We start from the raw sequence: 17,210 nt of genomic DNA, 5'->3' as shown, positions 1-17,210 counted from the left end.
ATCGGCAATGCCTTTCATCGCTGGATGATACACTTGAACATCCCGGAGATGGAGGCAGGCTTGGTGGCTACTTTGCCCGTCCTGCAAGACTGGCGGTGCAGGAGAGGCTAGACGGGGCATCAGCAGAGCAGTCTGCCCACATGCAGGGACACAAGCGTCCCGCTTTGGAATCACGTAATTTCTGGAAGCTGCCAAACTGCCACACGAGCAAATTCAGTGACATTTCTTAAACATGGTGCTCGTGACAAAGCAACCACAGCAGGTGCCAAGCTGAGAAGAGCAGTTCTATAAAGGCGGTTGTGGCTCCTTGACTAACCATGTAGGGGAAATACTGCTTGCCACTTGTTTAGGGGAGAATTCGGCTCTTCTAATTTTAACCACCCGAAAGCGAGGCACGTTGCCCAAGGTCTGGGTGCACTCTGCAGGGAAGGGAGGCACCTCTGCGGGGTGAGGCGCCCCGCGCGCTTTAGATGCCTGAGTCGAGCACCGCTCAGCGTCCGCAGGCTCCAAACTGGGAGGGAGCGGAGGCGATGCTGCCGTCAGACGGGGAGGACTGGGAGGACTGGGAGGACTGGGAGGACTGGGACGGCTCCCACCCCCGCGCCGCTGTCGCCCCACGCCCCGCCCGCCCCCTGGCGGCCGCCCCTCGCTCCCCCACGGCCCCCCCCCCCCCCCCGCGGCCCCGCAGCCCCCCGGGGCCGGCGGGAGGCGCCTGCGCGCTGCGGCCGCTCGGTGCCGGCCCCGGAGCTGGCGCCGCCCGCAGCCTCCCGCCGGCTTCTGCCTATTTTAGTCACAGCGGCGGCCGGGTGGCCGCGGCGGGGTCGGGAGCGGCAGCCTGAGTCTGTCACTGTCCCGTCCGGGAAACTTTTGTGAGGGCGCGGGCAGGGGTAGGTAAGGGGCGCTGCGGGCGCCGGCGGCAACGGGGCGGGGAGGCCGGCGGGAGCGAGCGGCCGGAGGGGCGGCGTTACCTGGGCGGCGGCGGCTGGTGTCCGTCCCCGGCGGGCGGCGGCGGGCTGCGGGCTTCGGGCCGGATCTGCCTTGACTTGCCGCCGGCGGCTGGGTCAGCGCGGCCCCCGCCCCGGGCTCTCCATTCCCCTTTGGGGGTTTTCGTAATGGCCCGCTGCGGGCGCGGGTCCTGCCGCCCCGGGCACAGCCTCGGCGGTCGCCCGGGGGCTCCGCCGGTGCCCTCCTGCCGACGGGCGCTGCCCTGGAAGGGGCTCCCGGGGCGGGCAGGGGCCGGTTGCTCCGTTACCTTTTTCTCTTTTTTTTTTTTTTTTTTTGTTTTGTTTTCGGTGTAAGCGGTGCGTTTGGTGTTTGCACGTCGCGAGCCGACATGAGGCTTCGGGGGCGCGGGCGCGAGGCAGGGCTGGGGGTGGCCGCCGGGGTGGCGTCCCGCAGCTCGCGCTGCCGCGCGCCTGGGCGCGGTGTAACCGAAAGGGAGCGCGAGCTCCAGTGCAGGTAACCAGCTCCCATTGCCGCGGCACAGCCGTGCCGCCGTTACGCTGGGCGCACGTAACGGTGTTTCTCACGGTACGAGTATTTTTGTTAACTATGCAGAATGAAAATATTGTTAATTTTTTTTTTTCTAGAATAAAGCGTAGAGTAAGACCAACAAATTTCTGTAGCTAATGATGCGTTTAATGGAAGAAAACTTTCCCCAAAGAGCATATTGAAATGCGTCTTTTCTTACCCACTTTTCCATTCGGTCCTGCTTCCTTATAAAAAGGAAGCTGGTAACTTAAACTGTAATTAACTTAATTACACTAGCACTAATAGTTTGTCTTCAGCTCACAAAAGCAAAGAAATTGATTGTTTAAATTCTCTGTGCAGCTTTTGTGCTACAAGACCATAGGAAAGTAGTTAAAGTTCTGCAGATACAATTACAAAAAAACTTGGGGCTTTTTTCCATTTTTTTCCCCGATAGATTCACAAAATCCATCCACATAAATGATGGACTGTAAAACTTTACAGATTGTAGGACTTTACTGGCATACTCATGCAATGTTTTAAGAAGCTCGTTTGAGTAATATTGAACAGTAAAGCTGTGGGATACGAATAATCTCAACAACGTGGACACTCTGCACTGTCCCGTATCAGCTTGGCTGACCCCTTCTCCTGCTAGAACTGCTTTAAAATTTTCTTCTGAGTGTTGTTCCATAACACCTCCTCCCCCACCCCCCTTTTTTCTTTTTTTAAAGGTATCTCTATGTGTGAAGATTTAGGGACTAAATACTTTTGGGAATGGCTTTCAGAAGTTTGGCCTCTTGTGTAAAGAGGTTCTGAGCATAGAAAAAATCCTAGAGTAGCCTCACCTCCTTTTACATTCTGAGAATTTGTATTTTCAGACCTAAACCCATAATCTATTACCTTAACTCTCTATCAAATTCATGCACAAAAAAAAAAAAGCTTTGTTGTTAACTATACTAGTTTCTGATAGACTTAACACTGAAGTGTTGCTGAGTGGAGTTTTTTTTATATTTGCTCTTTTTTCCCTGTTTGGACAAAAAATTGGCTTCAGTTTTCAATCAGCTGCCTTTTCAAACGCTTAGTTTGGTAAATCTAAATCTACATGAAGGAAAAAATACTTTACTGGATATTCAAAATGTTCTTTTAATTACTTGTTCTACACCCCATAAAGCTTTCACCTCAGTTGACACTATTTCCCCAGTTTTTCCAAAATTATTTAACCATATTAGTTGCATTTTTGACTTCTGATATTAATACATGAAGACATGTATTAATGAAGACTTAAGCATGAGACTTTAAAGTCTTATACTGTATTAATCGTTAGCGCACAACCCTAAAATAAAGTTCTAAAGGCCTGATTCTGTACTTCCAGCATTAATTTTTTGACTCTCTGAGATAGCAGAAGGTAGGAAATGACAATTGCTTGTTCATCTGTTGAACAGCAGATATTTTTGCTAATCTCTCAGTATTTGACAAGAGTAGATGTTGATCAAAAAATTGCAGAGGTGTTGTTTTGAATATTTGTCTGTCTGGTGTTACCTGCAGGCAAGTGTTTTGGGTTAGAGCTTGTAGCTCTGCCTGCCTGTTTTGTTGGTGCTTGAACAGCCTCTCTAGTAGAAATTCGCAGGCAGCTCTCCTTCGGAGCCTGTGTCACAATCTGCCCTTGCGTCATTTTGCAGATAGCATCAATCTATTTCTGCCAGCTTTAAAATACCATCTTGACAGAGAAGTTCAGCAGCTTTCCACTGTTTTCCAGTACGTTAGGGGTGCTGCGGTGTTTACTTGTGAGTAGTAAGATAAGTTCAAATGTCATCATATAAAGACTTCTGCATATTAAAGACAAAGCTTATAAAAAATGGAGATGGCTAGATTTAGATTGCTAGGCTCTAATTTAGGCAACTAAGTAGGTGGCCCAGATTTCTGAAAGCATTGAACATCCAGTTGTTACAACTGTGGACTCCTTATTGTCAAAGGCTTTAAATGACTTGGTCAACACTTGCTGGAAAAACATCTTCCCATTATGACAGTTTATGGCTGGTGGGTTGAGGCATCAGTGTCCGTGGCTGACAAATGGAGCAGTGTTTTGGCCGGGTTGTGAGGAGAGTGAGGTTGTCACACGTTGTATAGTTGATTTGGATAGTTGGGTTTCCAGCCTTCAAACTTGTGATGCGTTACAGCCAAGTCTTCAAGAGTAAGGTAGCCTCTGTTCTCCCGGTGATGCAGTACTAAATCTGGCTATTAAAAAAATCAAGCATCTGGAAAGCCTTGTCAATTCGTAATCAGATGCAGCTGAAGTTTCTTTGATCGTGAGATGAGTTGATGGACTTATGGCTGGTTCTGAATATCTATGTGAATTCAGTTGCCTTTACTCGTTCTGCTGGCATGTTAAGTGGTGCTTTTATTGGCAGATGACTAGGCAGTGGAAGACTGAACATAGATAGAAAATTGGCTGATAACTTTTTGCAAAAGATCTTGATCCTGCTGTGCCAGTGTAGGGAGTTTATATTGTTTGAAAACAGCAGGAGCATGCTGATGAGATGTGTGTGAGATGAGCACCCACACAGTTATCCAATTAGCAATTACCTTCTGTTTATGAGCGCGTTAAAATGCCAGTCTTGCAGCCTGGTACGGGCTCATGCTTTTGCTCTGTCTGTGAGCAGCTTTTTCGGGACAGTGGAACTGCTCTCATGGCTCTGTCGCTAAAGTCATACGAAAGACCTGAAAGAAAATAGCAGTGTGTTTGGATGGTGCCTATATGATACCTGGACCACGAATTTGTTTGGGCACCAAGATTATTGGTAACAATTTAGTGTAGAATTTGTTTATGCCAAGAAAACACATTTTAATTAACCTTTGTGGCTAACTAATGTAGTAATGAAAAGAGTTAAGTGAGCTTTTAAAAAAATCAGTCAATTATGTATTTTTGGTAAGAATTCAATAAACTTTTTTATTGGAAAATCGTTTCTATCCAGATTTAGATAGCACTATGACTGTGCTAGTGTTTGATCCCGCAAGATGCCTCTGCGTGTTCTGTAGTGTGCCTTGGCTGTGACAGGCTCTGGGCATCAGAGAGGAACTATCAGAGGGATGACGTTTTCTGTCCAATTTCTTTCTTCCCACTACTTTAAAAAGGGGTTTAAAAGGCTGATTAATTTCAGAAATTGTCCAGCTTGCTTGTGCCTTGTACACAAGTTGATTGGGGGAAAATAATAAAAAGAATGATGAAGCAACTCAAAATTACTTCACAGTCCAAGAAGCATTCTCAAGTAACAGAGAGATGCTGAGTGTATTCCAGTCTGCAGGAAATATTGAGTGTATTAACCACGACTCAAAATCATCTGCTGAGCAGATGAATTACATGACAGTTAGGAAGCACGCAGGGACGTGCACTGACTCTACAGAATTTACCTGAACGCAAATCCCACCATGTTGTATGTTACAGAGCCTGTTTGCTCAGTGATACCCATATGTATTTCATTAACAAGACTCAAGCAGAGCTCCATATAATTTCTACTGCTGCAGCAGTGGGGGACCATACATGCCTTGCTGGAAGCAGGCTTCTTCCGTGTTTCTGACAGCCCGTCAAAGAACAGTTGTGTTCTTCCAGCTGGGAGCTGCTCTGGGTTGAGAAGATGTTCTGAAGTGCTTGTAACACTGACTGCAGTTTCCTAGAGAGAGCAGCGTTTAAGATTTCAAAGGTAGTGTCCTGAAATCTTTCAGTTTCTTGTCGTAGTTTATTTTTAATAGGATTTTTTTTACTTTGTATTAGGAAGATATTTGCTCACAGATATCTTTTTTTTTTTTTCTTTTAGTTGGTGTGAAAGGAAAATATGCGAGACTTATTATTACAACAGCAAAAAACCCCTATGTATTCTTAGATTAGAAATGAGCTTTTTGAACTGTTTTGTTTTTCTCCAGGAGTTCCACAGACAACCAAAGGTCTTTCAAGCTTGCTCATACTAGGTAGACCAAGTGATTTCCCAGAAAGACTGGCAACCTTGTCATAACTCAGCGGCCTGGGCATCTCCCTTTCTGATTTGGTAGCACCTGATAAACTAGGAGGAGAAACCGTAGTTTTTATTTACTGTTCTCAGAAGTGGTTTGGGTATTTTGCCTACTCTGGTTGAAGTGTGCAAGATGATATGTAGCTTAGGAGGCCTCCAAATGATCCTGCAAGCACTACAAGAAAGTCAGAATTTGACTGTCTTTGGTTTTGATTTTTGATATGGTTTGTTGGCTTTTTTTAATCAACAAAGCAGCACATGTTCCTCCTTTAAGACCTTCCCTTCCTTATTTAGAAGAACAGCTTTGTATGTTATAAAGGCGACTTATACTACCTAAGCATTTTTTCTTTTTTTCTTTTTTGTTTCACAGTTCTCATCCAGGTTGTTAAGGTGTCTCAAATATTTTACTTTGCCTAATATTGTGGACCCATTCAATAAATGGTAGACCAAAATGTGATTTATTTATTTAAATTTGTGTAGGGCTAGGAAGAATACGTACTATGTTGTACTGCTCAAGGACAGTCATAATAGCTAGGGTCCAAGCAGTGTTGCTTATGTGCATTTGGTCCAAATTTTGAAATGTACCATTCTTTGAGCCTAGCACTTCAGTGAAAGAGACAGTAAAGCATTACTGAACTGTAGATCTAGCTTACCCCTTTAAAGCATTTGAGGTTGTATTCCCCCCCACCCCCCCCCCACCGGGTGAATGATAATGGAAAATATGTCATGGGAAGAGAGACAATAACTCTAAAATTCATGTGTATGTCTAATATATTTCAGTTCAATGTATGGTGATTTTATTTTTCTCCCCCTCCCCTCTCTCTCATTGTAGGAGTCTCCAAGATGAATACTCCAGCAATGAGCCCAGTCACTGTTACTCCGCTAGGTTTTATTCCAGACTTAAAAAATGCCACCCTTGTGCCTCTCAATGAGACTGCATGTGAAAACTGGAAAGAGATTCATCATCTTGTTTTCCACGTGGCAAATATTTGCTTTGCAGCTGGACTGGTCATTCCAACCACTCTGAACCTTCATATGATTTTTCTGCGAGCCCTGCTCACCATAGGTAGGAGAATTATTCTGGAGAGATTTGCAATCTTCCTGTGACAGAAGTAGCAGTTCGTGACCATTACGGAGCTGGTCCCTTCACCTTACGGTGAAATTACAGCCCATATTAATGGCTGCTGAAGGTGGTTTTTGGTGTAAGTGGGGATCTGCTCTGACCCTAACATACCTTTTCTAGAAAGGTTATATGTGCCTAGGCTCTTAAAATTTCCCAGAAATGTAATTTACGAATTTCCTAGAAGTGTAACTTTCAAACCTATGAAGATGTCAACTTGAAAACAAGTGGACTCCATTTACTTCAGATGTGTCTGGCTGCTTAAAATTCATTCAATTCAAAATCATAGTTAAGTCTATGGATCCTTAAGACCTTAATTTTAGGTTTCAGGTAAGTACTGGGACTGTGTATTGGCCAGTGCACTGGCTTAGTATGTCTGCAGTAGCTGAGGTTTTCCTTGAGAAGCTTGGTGTTGGCCCACATGTCTTTAAATGTGGGATCAGAAACATGGCACTTGCAGGTCACCAGCATTATTTTCATTGCCAATTTAGAAACACAGGCTTTCGATACGGAGTGCAATCTGTGTTCTTCTGAAGTCAGTCATATTTCCTCGACCACTGTAGGTAGGCATCTTGCAACACCAAAATTTTACTTCAGAGGAAAAACTAAATTGGGCATACCTGAGACTGAGCAAGTGTGGTTTCATTTGGAACACTTGCAGTCCCACAGCTATTTCAAAGCCCCTGTCCTTTGTGTGGGGCAAGGTCTTTGTGATCAAAGGAGAAGGAGTGGTGAGTCATTTCAGTGTAAGAAAGATAAACCTGAGTGTGTCACAACGCAGAGCATGCTGGAGTATTTTCAATTGAGAATGCTTATTTGTATAATAGTGCAGGTCAATTTTATGATAGAACTTCTATGGTTGAATTTACAATTAACTTGCCTTTTTTTATATCTATTATAGGATAACTTATTAAAACCGACTGCACCAATGACCAAGGGTCTGAGCATTGCAAGACCTTTAGTCTGTGTAGTTCTTGCTTTAAAAGCAATGGGAGCTCTGCTCTTGCTAAGCTTGCCACTTTGGTCTGTAGGTCTTGTTGCAGTTTGAGCAGATATGGAATCAGAGTACTGCAAGCTGAGGTGGCAGCTGGAAGCAGGTTTACTCTGTGGGCAGCATAAGTAATGAAGCCTGGTTCCAAGTGATCTGTCCCCTTTGCTTTGATGACCCTGCCCCACCTCTGTGCTGCTCTGTGATATTGCTCCACTTCAATACTTCCAGACGTTGTATCCTGTCATCCCTTGTAGTCTAATTAACCAGCTGATCAAGAGTGACCATGTTTTGATTTTTCTGATCAATATGTAAGTGCTGCCTGGCCAGTCAACAACCCAGATAGAACTGAGTTCATGAATTCAGCATCATCCTCAGGGAGATAGGGGTAAGGGATGCTAATTTGGCATCTTCTCCTTGTTGTATTTGCATGAAACTTAAGGGAAAATATGTCACCTCTACAGCTCGCTCTTTTGTATGGTAGGCTCGCAGTTATCTGGGAGAGACTCACTGGTGCATAATCTATCATTTGATAAGGATTGTCTTTGTAGACTAAAAACAGAATCCCTAATCATCCAGCATACCTTATCTTTTAAAGCAATTGTCTTTATTCAAAGTAAAGCAACTAAAAAAAGGGTAAGCACTTGAAATTTTCTCTTTGATGTCATAGAATTCGGGTTCTTGCTGTGACCTTGTCAAAATGTAGCAGTGATACTTCCTTTAAATTTTAAAAAGTATCTGCGTATGACTTTAAGAGGGTTTTATGCACCTACTGCTCACTAGTTAGGTATGAATGTTACTGATATGAACAAGCATTAATTTATAGGGTTGTCTTTGTCTAATTAATGCAATACTAGTAATGAAGTTTTGTGAGCTGCTTAATTTTTTCTTTTTTTTTGTGTGTGTACTTGAGACACAGTTTTCCCTGTTCCATTTCTACTTCATTTTAGTAACAGACCATTGTGGGCTGCACCTTTCTTCTTCCCCCATTCCTGATCTGAATGATTGTCACTCCAGTATTGCAGTCCTGTGCAATAGGACTGCAGTATGCTGTTGACCTGCTGTCAGTGCCTGTTCATAGCATTGTAGTGATTAGCTCATGCTACCAGTGCATGCATTGATCCACAGAGTCTTAACTGTAGGAAAGGTTATAGAAGATACTGGTTTTCAGTGCAATTTTACCCAGTGGATACATTCTTGATGGTACCTGAAAGGAGGTTTTAGTGAGGTGGGTGTTGGTCTCTTCTCCCAAGTTACTAGCAAGAGAATGAGAGGAAATGGCTTTGAGCTGCATCGGGGAGGTTTAGATTGAATATTGGCAAAAATTTATTTACTGAAAGAGTGGACAGGCATTGGAACAGGCTGCCCAGAGAGATGGTACAGTCGCCATCCCTGGAGGTACTTAAAAGACCTGTAGATGTGGCACTTCAGGGCATGGTTTAGCAAGCATGGTAGTGCTGGTTTGACAGTTGGACTTGATGATCCTAGAGGTCTTTTCCAACCTTAATGATTCTATGAATGGATTTATTTTTCAGTGAAATTTAACTTTTTATTATTATTTTTACAGGATGTGTATTGTTCATCATTTGGGCTACACTCTACCGTTGTGCCTTGGACATAATGATCTGGAATTCTGTGTTTTTGGTCGTCAACCTTTTACATTTCATATACCTAGTGTATAAGAGAAGACCGGTATGTATAACAGCTAAATTGCACAAGCAGTCTAGTAAGATGCAAGAAAAGGAAAGTTTAGCCTGTGTTTGCTGGACAAACCAATGAATTATGCAGCAGTCATTTTGGACTAAGTCAGTTAACTACTTCAGGAAGGATCCAGACTATAAGTATGATCTGATGCAGTACATAATTTTTTCTCTGAAATCCATATTCTTGAAAAATTATTTGACTTTAGAAGTTACTGTTGGCTGGTTTTGGCTCTTGTGTTTGGTTTTGATGGTAAGGACAGGAATACATAGTTTCTTTGCAGAGACACCAGAAATGGTAGTCTGGGGATTGTGTGGTTTCTTTTTCCATTTTTTCCCTCCCTCCCACCCACTAGTGTCCATACATACATGTCTCCTGAAATAAAATTCTACCAAGATACTTAAAATTGAGCATTCCAGGACAGGAATTTTTTAAAATTAGTAGTCTGGGAGGGATCAAACTTTCCTACCTCACTTTTAAGTCTTGAGTATCGTCTGTGGTGGGAAAGTGCCCAGACAGACTGTTATTTCAACACAGAAACAAATGCTGATGTCTGTTTATAGATGATCTTCACAGCCTTTGCTTTGCCCACAAGTGCTTTAGCCCATATGTTTTGCACTGCCACATTCCTCTTAAATGCAAATGAAAGGTAAGTGAGATGCTACTACCCTTTTTGAACAACTATGGGACTTGGAGATAAGCAGCAAAATTGAGTAAGGTGTGGGAAAGTAGTATTAAGTAAAATCATTCTTTCTTTTATCCCGTTTAGTGCATTCATTGGATTTTGAAGGTCATGTCTGGGAATTTTACAACTCCTTTTGTTGCATTGGGATAACTTTCTTCAAATGCACTGTACGAATATATTTTAAATGTATACCAAAAATACAGGATTCTTTGCCCTGCCTTCAGCTAAATGTGTATCCAATAGAAAGTCAGTTTATTTTGTTAGTATTATTCATCCAGAAATATATTCTGTTTCTGCAAACTAGCAACCCAGCCTTCTGTTGGTATACGCGCATCAAAACTGGATAATCTTTAATGTAATAGTTGCTATTATGTGCCAATAGAATATTAATGAAGTGCTAAGTGTTCAAAATGTTAGTATTATGTTCCATAGTCTCCAAAAGCTAAGGCAGATATATTCATGATGTGAAGATTACAGGAATATATATGGGTTTACATCAGCAGAATAACTGCCTTTGCCCAAAATCAGATGCATTCTGGAAGTGTGTAACAGCTGGTACAAAAAAACCCCACTCAACTAGCTGAAATAAACTCTTCACCAAGTCAGTGCAGCATGTGCAAGAAAGCAGCTAGAAAACTAGCAACCTCCTCCTTTCCTGGCAAGGCAGTGTAAAGCTTTACTTCTTTCTTGCCTAGAAGATAGCTTAAAACTAGCTAAACTGATCTTCTACTAGGCATTTATAAATGCGTAGTAAATATTTCTAGTCATTTAAATTACTCTAGGAGTAATTCTCCTAGTTAAAGAGTAAGTTCCTCTCTAGTTTCTGTTGCTAATGCTATTATTTTAGACTATTCAATCCATTTGTGTGTCATCATCAAGATACAGCAGCATGGTGAAACTGTATTGCTGCTAGTCAGCCATGGCCATGCTGCCCAGTGCACCACACAAAATAACAGTTGCGATAATGTAGAGCCAGGGAAGCTAGACTCTACGTGTTTGTGTCTGCAGTTAGAGTACCTGCACAGGATATCTGGCCTTTAATATGAGTGAGCTCATGCTATGTTCTTTGCCCTCAGTAAAGCCACCAAGTGAGCATGTTCTGCTTCCCTTTAACCCACCCACCAACTTAGCCTTTTAATGTCATCTTGAGGCGTCTAGCCCTTTGTCAATGGGACAAGAACTGGCTAACGGAGTCAGAAATTATTGCAAAAGGCAGGAGTGCACAGCTGGTGTAAACTCATTTCCCTAGAAAACCAAGCCTTAAAACTTGTCTGTATTTTTAATAGTGAGTTCTGGTATGTGTTCTTAGAACATGGGTGATGGTCCTTGGGTTCATACCCATCCAACCCTTTCCAAAATTCTAAACAAAAGGAGGCTATTGGAGAGTGAAGGAGCACCTTGGGAGGAAGGCACACTGGTTTGTGGCTGAGTTAAAAAAAAAAAAAAAGTCCCCTTACAATGTGTAAAGCAATACTGAACGAAGAAAGAAAAACATTTTGTTCTGTGACTACAGCTGTATACTAAAAGCTATGCTAGTGTATACTAAAAGCTATGCTAGTATATACTGGGGGGTTTTTGTGCATTATAGACTTCATCATATTGAAGTGACAGCTATTTTCATTGAATTTAGTAAATTTGTGAGCAGAATTATTTGTAAGCATTTTGATACTACAGTGATAGAAGTGGATGAAGTACTCTATAGGTGGGTTTAAGAGGAAGAATTATGTCAGGCCATGAAACTTGACTAACAACCTGTCAGTCGCTAAAGTTGGTAGAAAATTACCTCTAAGAGAGGAAGGACTGGAGGACCTGCCTTTAACTTTGCTCTCCATTTCTCTACACCTCCTCACTGGCTCTGGGACCACAGCGGAATTGAGATACTCAGCACTCCCACGGACACTGCACCATATACGTGGTGCAAACCCACAGCTATTCTTATGCAGAATAAACTGAGTTCTAGGCAGAGGAAGTTAGAGGAAATGTAGGAAAATAGGATTTGGACATCTAAAACGCTGTGCAAATTAAGGATTTCAACTTAAGTAAAGCCAGACCAAGCGTTTGAAGAGGAGTTAAGGGAAATGAGATCAAGTGAGAGATGACAGAAAGGCGGAAATCTTTAACAGTATGGCTAAAACCAACTGCAGAACAAACTCCAATAGGCAACCACAGCATATAAAAAGTGGCTAGATGTTAAATTGCATCTGTCTACAACAAGTTGATAAATTGAGTACATCCACTTACATGTGTTAACAAAGGAAGGGTCCTACCTACAGCAGTGTTGCTCCAGTATGGAGCACAGATTCACCCAAAAGTTGCCATCTGCAGGGCTACGAGACCTTTACAACTTAAAGCTTAGCCAAGAATTAGTTCTGATAGATTAGCCATGCAGTGGTGTTTCTTTGTATATTAAGACTTAAAGTAATTTCAATAGTTTTCTTTCCATTAAGTTTAAGAAATCACAGTATTTGACAATTACATGAAAATTACATGAAATATTATACTATTTTAATTGGTGTAAGACAATGTATTAAATACTTTTAAATTGGTGGGGTGTTTTGTTTTTTTAAAAAAAAACACCCACTGCACATCTTAACACTAGTTCCTTTTCGGTTTTAGTTTTCGGCTCGCTGTCAGACAATGAAATGAGGCAGATTTCTTTTTCAGAAAGACCTGAAAGGAAACTTAGTACAAGCTAATTAACTTTTTTCCTTTAGAATTTGTATTCAAGGCACACAATTTGGGCAGAACTTCTAAGAGTGATTAATAATTGAATTGCATAAGAGCTGGTTCTTTGGGTGGGACTGTGATACAGAAGAAGCATCTGGTTTTAGGTGAGTCCAGTGAAAAAGTAGTTTCATATCTGGCTCTTGTTAAAGTCTATATACTCTAAATACTTCTCATGTCCTGGCAAGAACACCAAACAGTTGTTTGCAACCAGCTTGATCGATGGTGTGGAAACTGTTCAGGCAGCCACACTGCTGCTTCTCTGGCTCCTGAATGAAACCAGAGGAGACCAGTGCCTCTGAGGGGGCTGTAATTTCACCTGAACCTGTAAACTGCAAGGCCTGTGTTCCAGCTACTGATACCTGAGACACTGTGCTCTTTGATTTAATGCTGGAAGTTTGAAGGAACACTTGAACAGCTAGGTACCTACTGGGAGGCAAGCTAATGGGTCTGGCATTCACCTAAGTGCGTCCTGCCACACATATGCCACACAAGCACGTGTTCATGCTTGACTGTGTCCTAAGTTGGATACAACAGCATTAGGGGACTTTCCTAGCCAAGGTATTGGGTTTGTGCTTGAATCCAGCAGCGTTTAAGTAGTCTTTGAGATGGTGGTTTTTGGATTTATTTATTTTTTATAGTCTAATCTGTCTAGTTCTCTGCATGACTCCCATCACTGTATCTGATCACAGCCTAGGATTTGTGCTTAGCTTCAAGGTAATGTTTATACCAGATTACAGTGAATGTAAAACTACTTATTTCACCTTTGTCCCTATATGAATTTCTGGACTGTAGCTTTTTCTCTCTGTCTGTGGCAAAACATAGCATTGTTCTATAGGGTAGGATGAGGAAAATTTCTCAAACTAAAAATAAAGCATTGGAAAGATCTAATGAAAAGTCTGTCATGGACAGTGAGAGTACTTACAATTGTGTTAATGGATGACAGATAATAAGTAGCTGAAGTCAGCTGCATTTAACGTAAGTTTCCTGAATACATGTGCTAACTCTGTGCATCCCACCATGATCAAAATAGGGTCTTCCACCAATTCCATGTACAATAGAGTTGACTTGGTTGAATGTTTCATCTTTCTTGTTTGGTCATGTGAAACCTCTCTGGCACATCTATCATAGTCATTTAACCCTGACCTTTGTAGATGTGCACACTCCTCTTTCAAAATGTTTTTGTGGTGGTAAAGTTTACGGAACTTTGTTTGGATCAACACTGCCAGCTCCAGATCTTGGATGGAACAAGGGAGCTTGCAGCAAGAGTCTTCCATGTGAAGGCTTCCTAGATGCTCCTTCTGGTGAGACTGGAGTTACTACCTGAAGAGCGACCTGAAACCAAACGTCATTTCTATTGAGTCTAAAAATCAACAACTACATCTCTGCAGTCTCTATAATTTTGGATAGATAACAAAGTAAAATCATGAAACCACCACCACAGGATGCCTTTACTGAATCTTTCTTTTGGTTTTTTTCTTTGTCTTCTGCAATATTGAACACCTTTCTAAAGACAGAAATGTGTGGGAAATAGACATAGTGAAGTGTAGGAATAATATCAAATCCTTTCAACTGGGAAGTGCTCTACATAGGCATTGACTGTTTTCTTAGGTAGCCTCAGTCACATTCTCATACTTGTCCTGAAATACTGCATTGTTCAGGACATGGGCAGTCCCAGAAATGAAAGGCCTCTGAGAGGAAGCATGTACTATTGGAGTCTTACAATTAAGAGCATTTTCAAAGAGTACCAATAATTATTTGTGGTCTCTTCTGCAACAGTAGATTTGCCTTCTGAAATAGAAATTGGAATCATCTTGTCTCACTCCATCCACCTCCACGTTAAACATCTAGTTTAAGCTGGTTGTCTGTTTGAGATGTGATAGTGACATCCCTCTCCACTGACTAGAGAACAAGCCCACACAACTGTTATAAACTACTAACCTAGTTTTATATAGCCATAGTTAGGTGAGATGCACTTCATTGCTGCTCTCTAGCAGTATGAGGAAAAAAAATTCAGATTGCTTCATGGCATGGTAATCTAAACTGTAACACAGTGGAGAACTGGAGTCTGGCTTTCAGAATTGTGTTACTACAACCACAGCTCTCCTCTGGGGACTGTGGATACTCTGCTTCTCTGAAGACATTCTAAATATGTAGGAAATTAATGTAATTTACACAATAGTTGAAATTATATGGAATCAGGGTAATAGCCCAAACAATATATGAACCTCTTTGTTACAGACTGCTTTATCATCAAGCTTACTTGAAGTACTGCCTGGTAGTTACATGTTGTCTTAGTTGTCTTACACATTGTGTTTATTATGAACTTGAAGGATGTTTTTAAGTGCTTTTCCTATAGAAAGCTAGAGAATGCAAAAAATAAAATCTTGGGGACTAATTTTGAATGAGATTTTCTGTCTGCAAATCTTGTATTGCCCATCTCAAAATCAATTTTATTTAGTCATCTTCACAAATGACATTTTTAAGGAAAGGAACGAATGGAAGAATAATTACAAGTTAGTCATATTAAAAATGAATAATTCATATATTCAGTTGGGCATATTTTATTAAATGGAGTGTGCAAACTAGCAGTGAGTTTCTTTTCTGACCAGATGATTATTTCTGTGGTTTTGACTTCTTGGAGTTTTACAGATTTGACTTTTTCAGTCTGAGTGGAAACTCAGAGAGTCTAATCGGTATCTTTACAGAGCTCTGACTCGGAGCTCTGGCAGCATCCCGGAATATTTCAACCACTGCTGAACAAAACATTACACCTACCCGTATGGCTCATCTGGAATATTGCCCACAAGCATGACTGGAGCAGCAGTCAGCTGCGCTCGTGAAGGGTGAATAGTCTGTTACGAGGGAGACTGTTTAAAATAATCTACGGTGTCCAACCTGATCAATCTTTAAGAAAGTAGTTATGCTTGCTCTCCCTTTTAAGTATGGTACATTTGAGGAAGATCATGAAACCTGAATTATGTGCTAGTTAAGGGATTGCATTAGCACTCCAGGGTCAAATCCTGTACTCATGTCTGTATGTGCTGTTATGTAAGGAGTCTTGGGAGCTACTTGTATGTTCATCTGAGAAAGGAATTAATCTTTCTTTGGGTTGCAATGGTCATGAGTAGAAAGAGGTGCAAATTAAATTGGTATGGCTATTAAAAATGAGGGAGAACCTGATGGCAAAACAAATTGTCATCTAACTTCACAGGTATGTGGAATGTATTTTGAAATCAAAGGGTTCAGGGCAATCACTGATGCATCTTCTCATGCTAGCTTAAATACTTGTTTTGTTTAAATTTAACCTTTATTTTGTCTATGTAGGTATCCTTTGAGGTGTTAAAGACTTGGCATAAAGAACATAGAGGAAATTTGAAACCTCAGTTTCATATAAATGTAGTCACCGGTGGAAAATGTAATTGGTAATTGATTCAGTGTGAAACCAGTGTAACTTGAGGTCAAGTGACATACTGGGCATATGTAAGTCCATGAGCCCTGATGGCATGCACCCACGAATGCTAAGGGACCTGGCTGGTGTCACCACAAGGCCACTTTTGATAATCTTTGAAAAATTGTGGTGACTGGGAGAAGTGCCTGAGGACTGGAGGAAAGCAGCTGCCACTGCTTTCTTCAGAAAGGGCAAGAAGTAGGACCCAGGGAACTGCAGGCTAGTCAGCCTCACCTTGATCCCTGAGAAGGTGATAGAATAGCTAATCCTGGCAACCATTTCCAGGCATGTGAAGGACAAGAAGGTGATCGGAAGCAGTCAGCATGGATGCACCAAGGGAAAGCCATGTTTAACCAACCTGATCATGTTCTACTATGAAATGATTGGCTGAGTAGATGAGGGGAGAGCAGTGGATATTTTCTACATTACCTTTAGTAAGGCTTTTGACACTGTCTTCCATGAAGTCCTCATAGAGAAACTGTTGGGATAGGGGCTGGATGAGGAGACATTGAAATTGATTGAAAACTGGCTAAAGAGCTGGGCTGAGGGCAGTAATCAGGGTATGACGTCTTTTTGGAGATGCGTACTGGGCACACTAAACTAGCATATGGTGTGTACTCTAGTGGTGTAACCTGGGTGTCAATACTGGGCCCAGTCCTGTGTGATATCTTCATTAATGATCTGGACGATGAGGCAGAGTGTACCCTGATGACACAAAACTGGGAGGAGTGGCTGATAGACCAGAAGGTTGGGCAGCCAACTGCAGGGACATGGGCAGGCTGGAGAAATGGGCCAACAGGAACCACGTGAAGTTCAACAAGAAGTGCAAAGTCCTGCGCCTGGGGAGGAACAACTCCATGCTCCAACATATGCTGAGGGCCAACTGTCCAGCTGGGAAAGAATCTTTGCAGAAAAGGACCTGGGGGTCCTGGTGGACACCAGGTTGAACATGAGCCAGCAATAGGCCCTTGCATCAGAGAGGGGCAACAGAATCCTGGGCTGCAGTTAGGAAGAGCATTGTGAGCCGGTCAAGATGGGCTGATCCTTCCACTTTACTCAGCACTGGTAAG

The 17,210-nt window shown here is 42.1% G+C and overlaps 1 protein-coding gene across 3 annotated transcripts in view; it reads left to right on the top strand.

Moving 5' to 3' along the window:
• Window positions 1–726: 726 nt before the first annotated feature.
• The window catches only part of POPDC1 (popeye domain cAMP effector 1), a 34,600-nt gene continuing 18,116 nt past the window's right edge, over window positions 727–17,210 (top strand). The window contains exons 1-3 of one of the 3 annotated variants that reach the window (XR_012659600.1): window positions 727–887; window positions 6,304–6,537; window positions 9,147–9,271. Coding sequence is in view for 2 of the 3 variants with exons in the window: in XM_075087366.1 (XP_074943467.1) it covers window positions 6,315–6,537; window positions 9,147–9,271 (348 nt within the window). In the remaining variant the exon portion in view is untranslated. The remainder of the gene's footprint in view (window positions 888–6,303; window positions 6,538–9,146; window positions 9,272–17,210) is intronic. The other 2 variants (XM_075087366.1, XM_075087365.1) reach the window with 2 other exon arrangements.

Source organism: Phalacrocorax aristotelis, chromosome 3 (genome assembly GCF_949628215.1).
Source record: "Phalacrocorax aristotelis chromosome 3, bGulAri2.1, whole genome shotgun sequence".
In the NCBI taxonomy this organism is placed as follows: Eukaryota; Metazoa; Chordata; class Aves; order Suliformes; family Phalacrocoracidae; genus Phalacrocorax; species Phalacrocorax aristotelis.
This window is presented reverse-complemented; position numbering and strand designations above follow the sequence as displayed.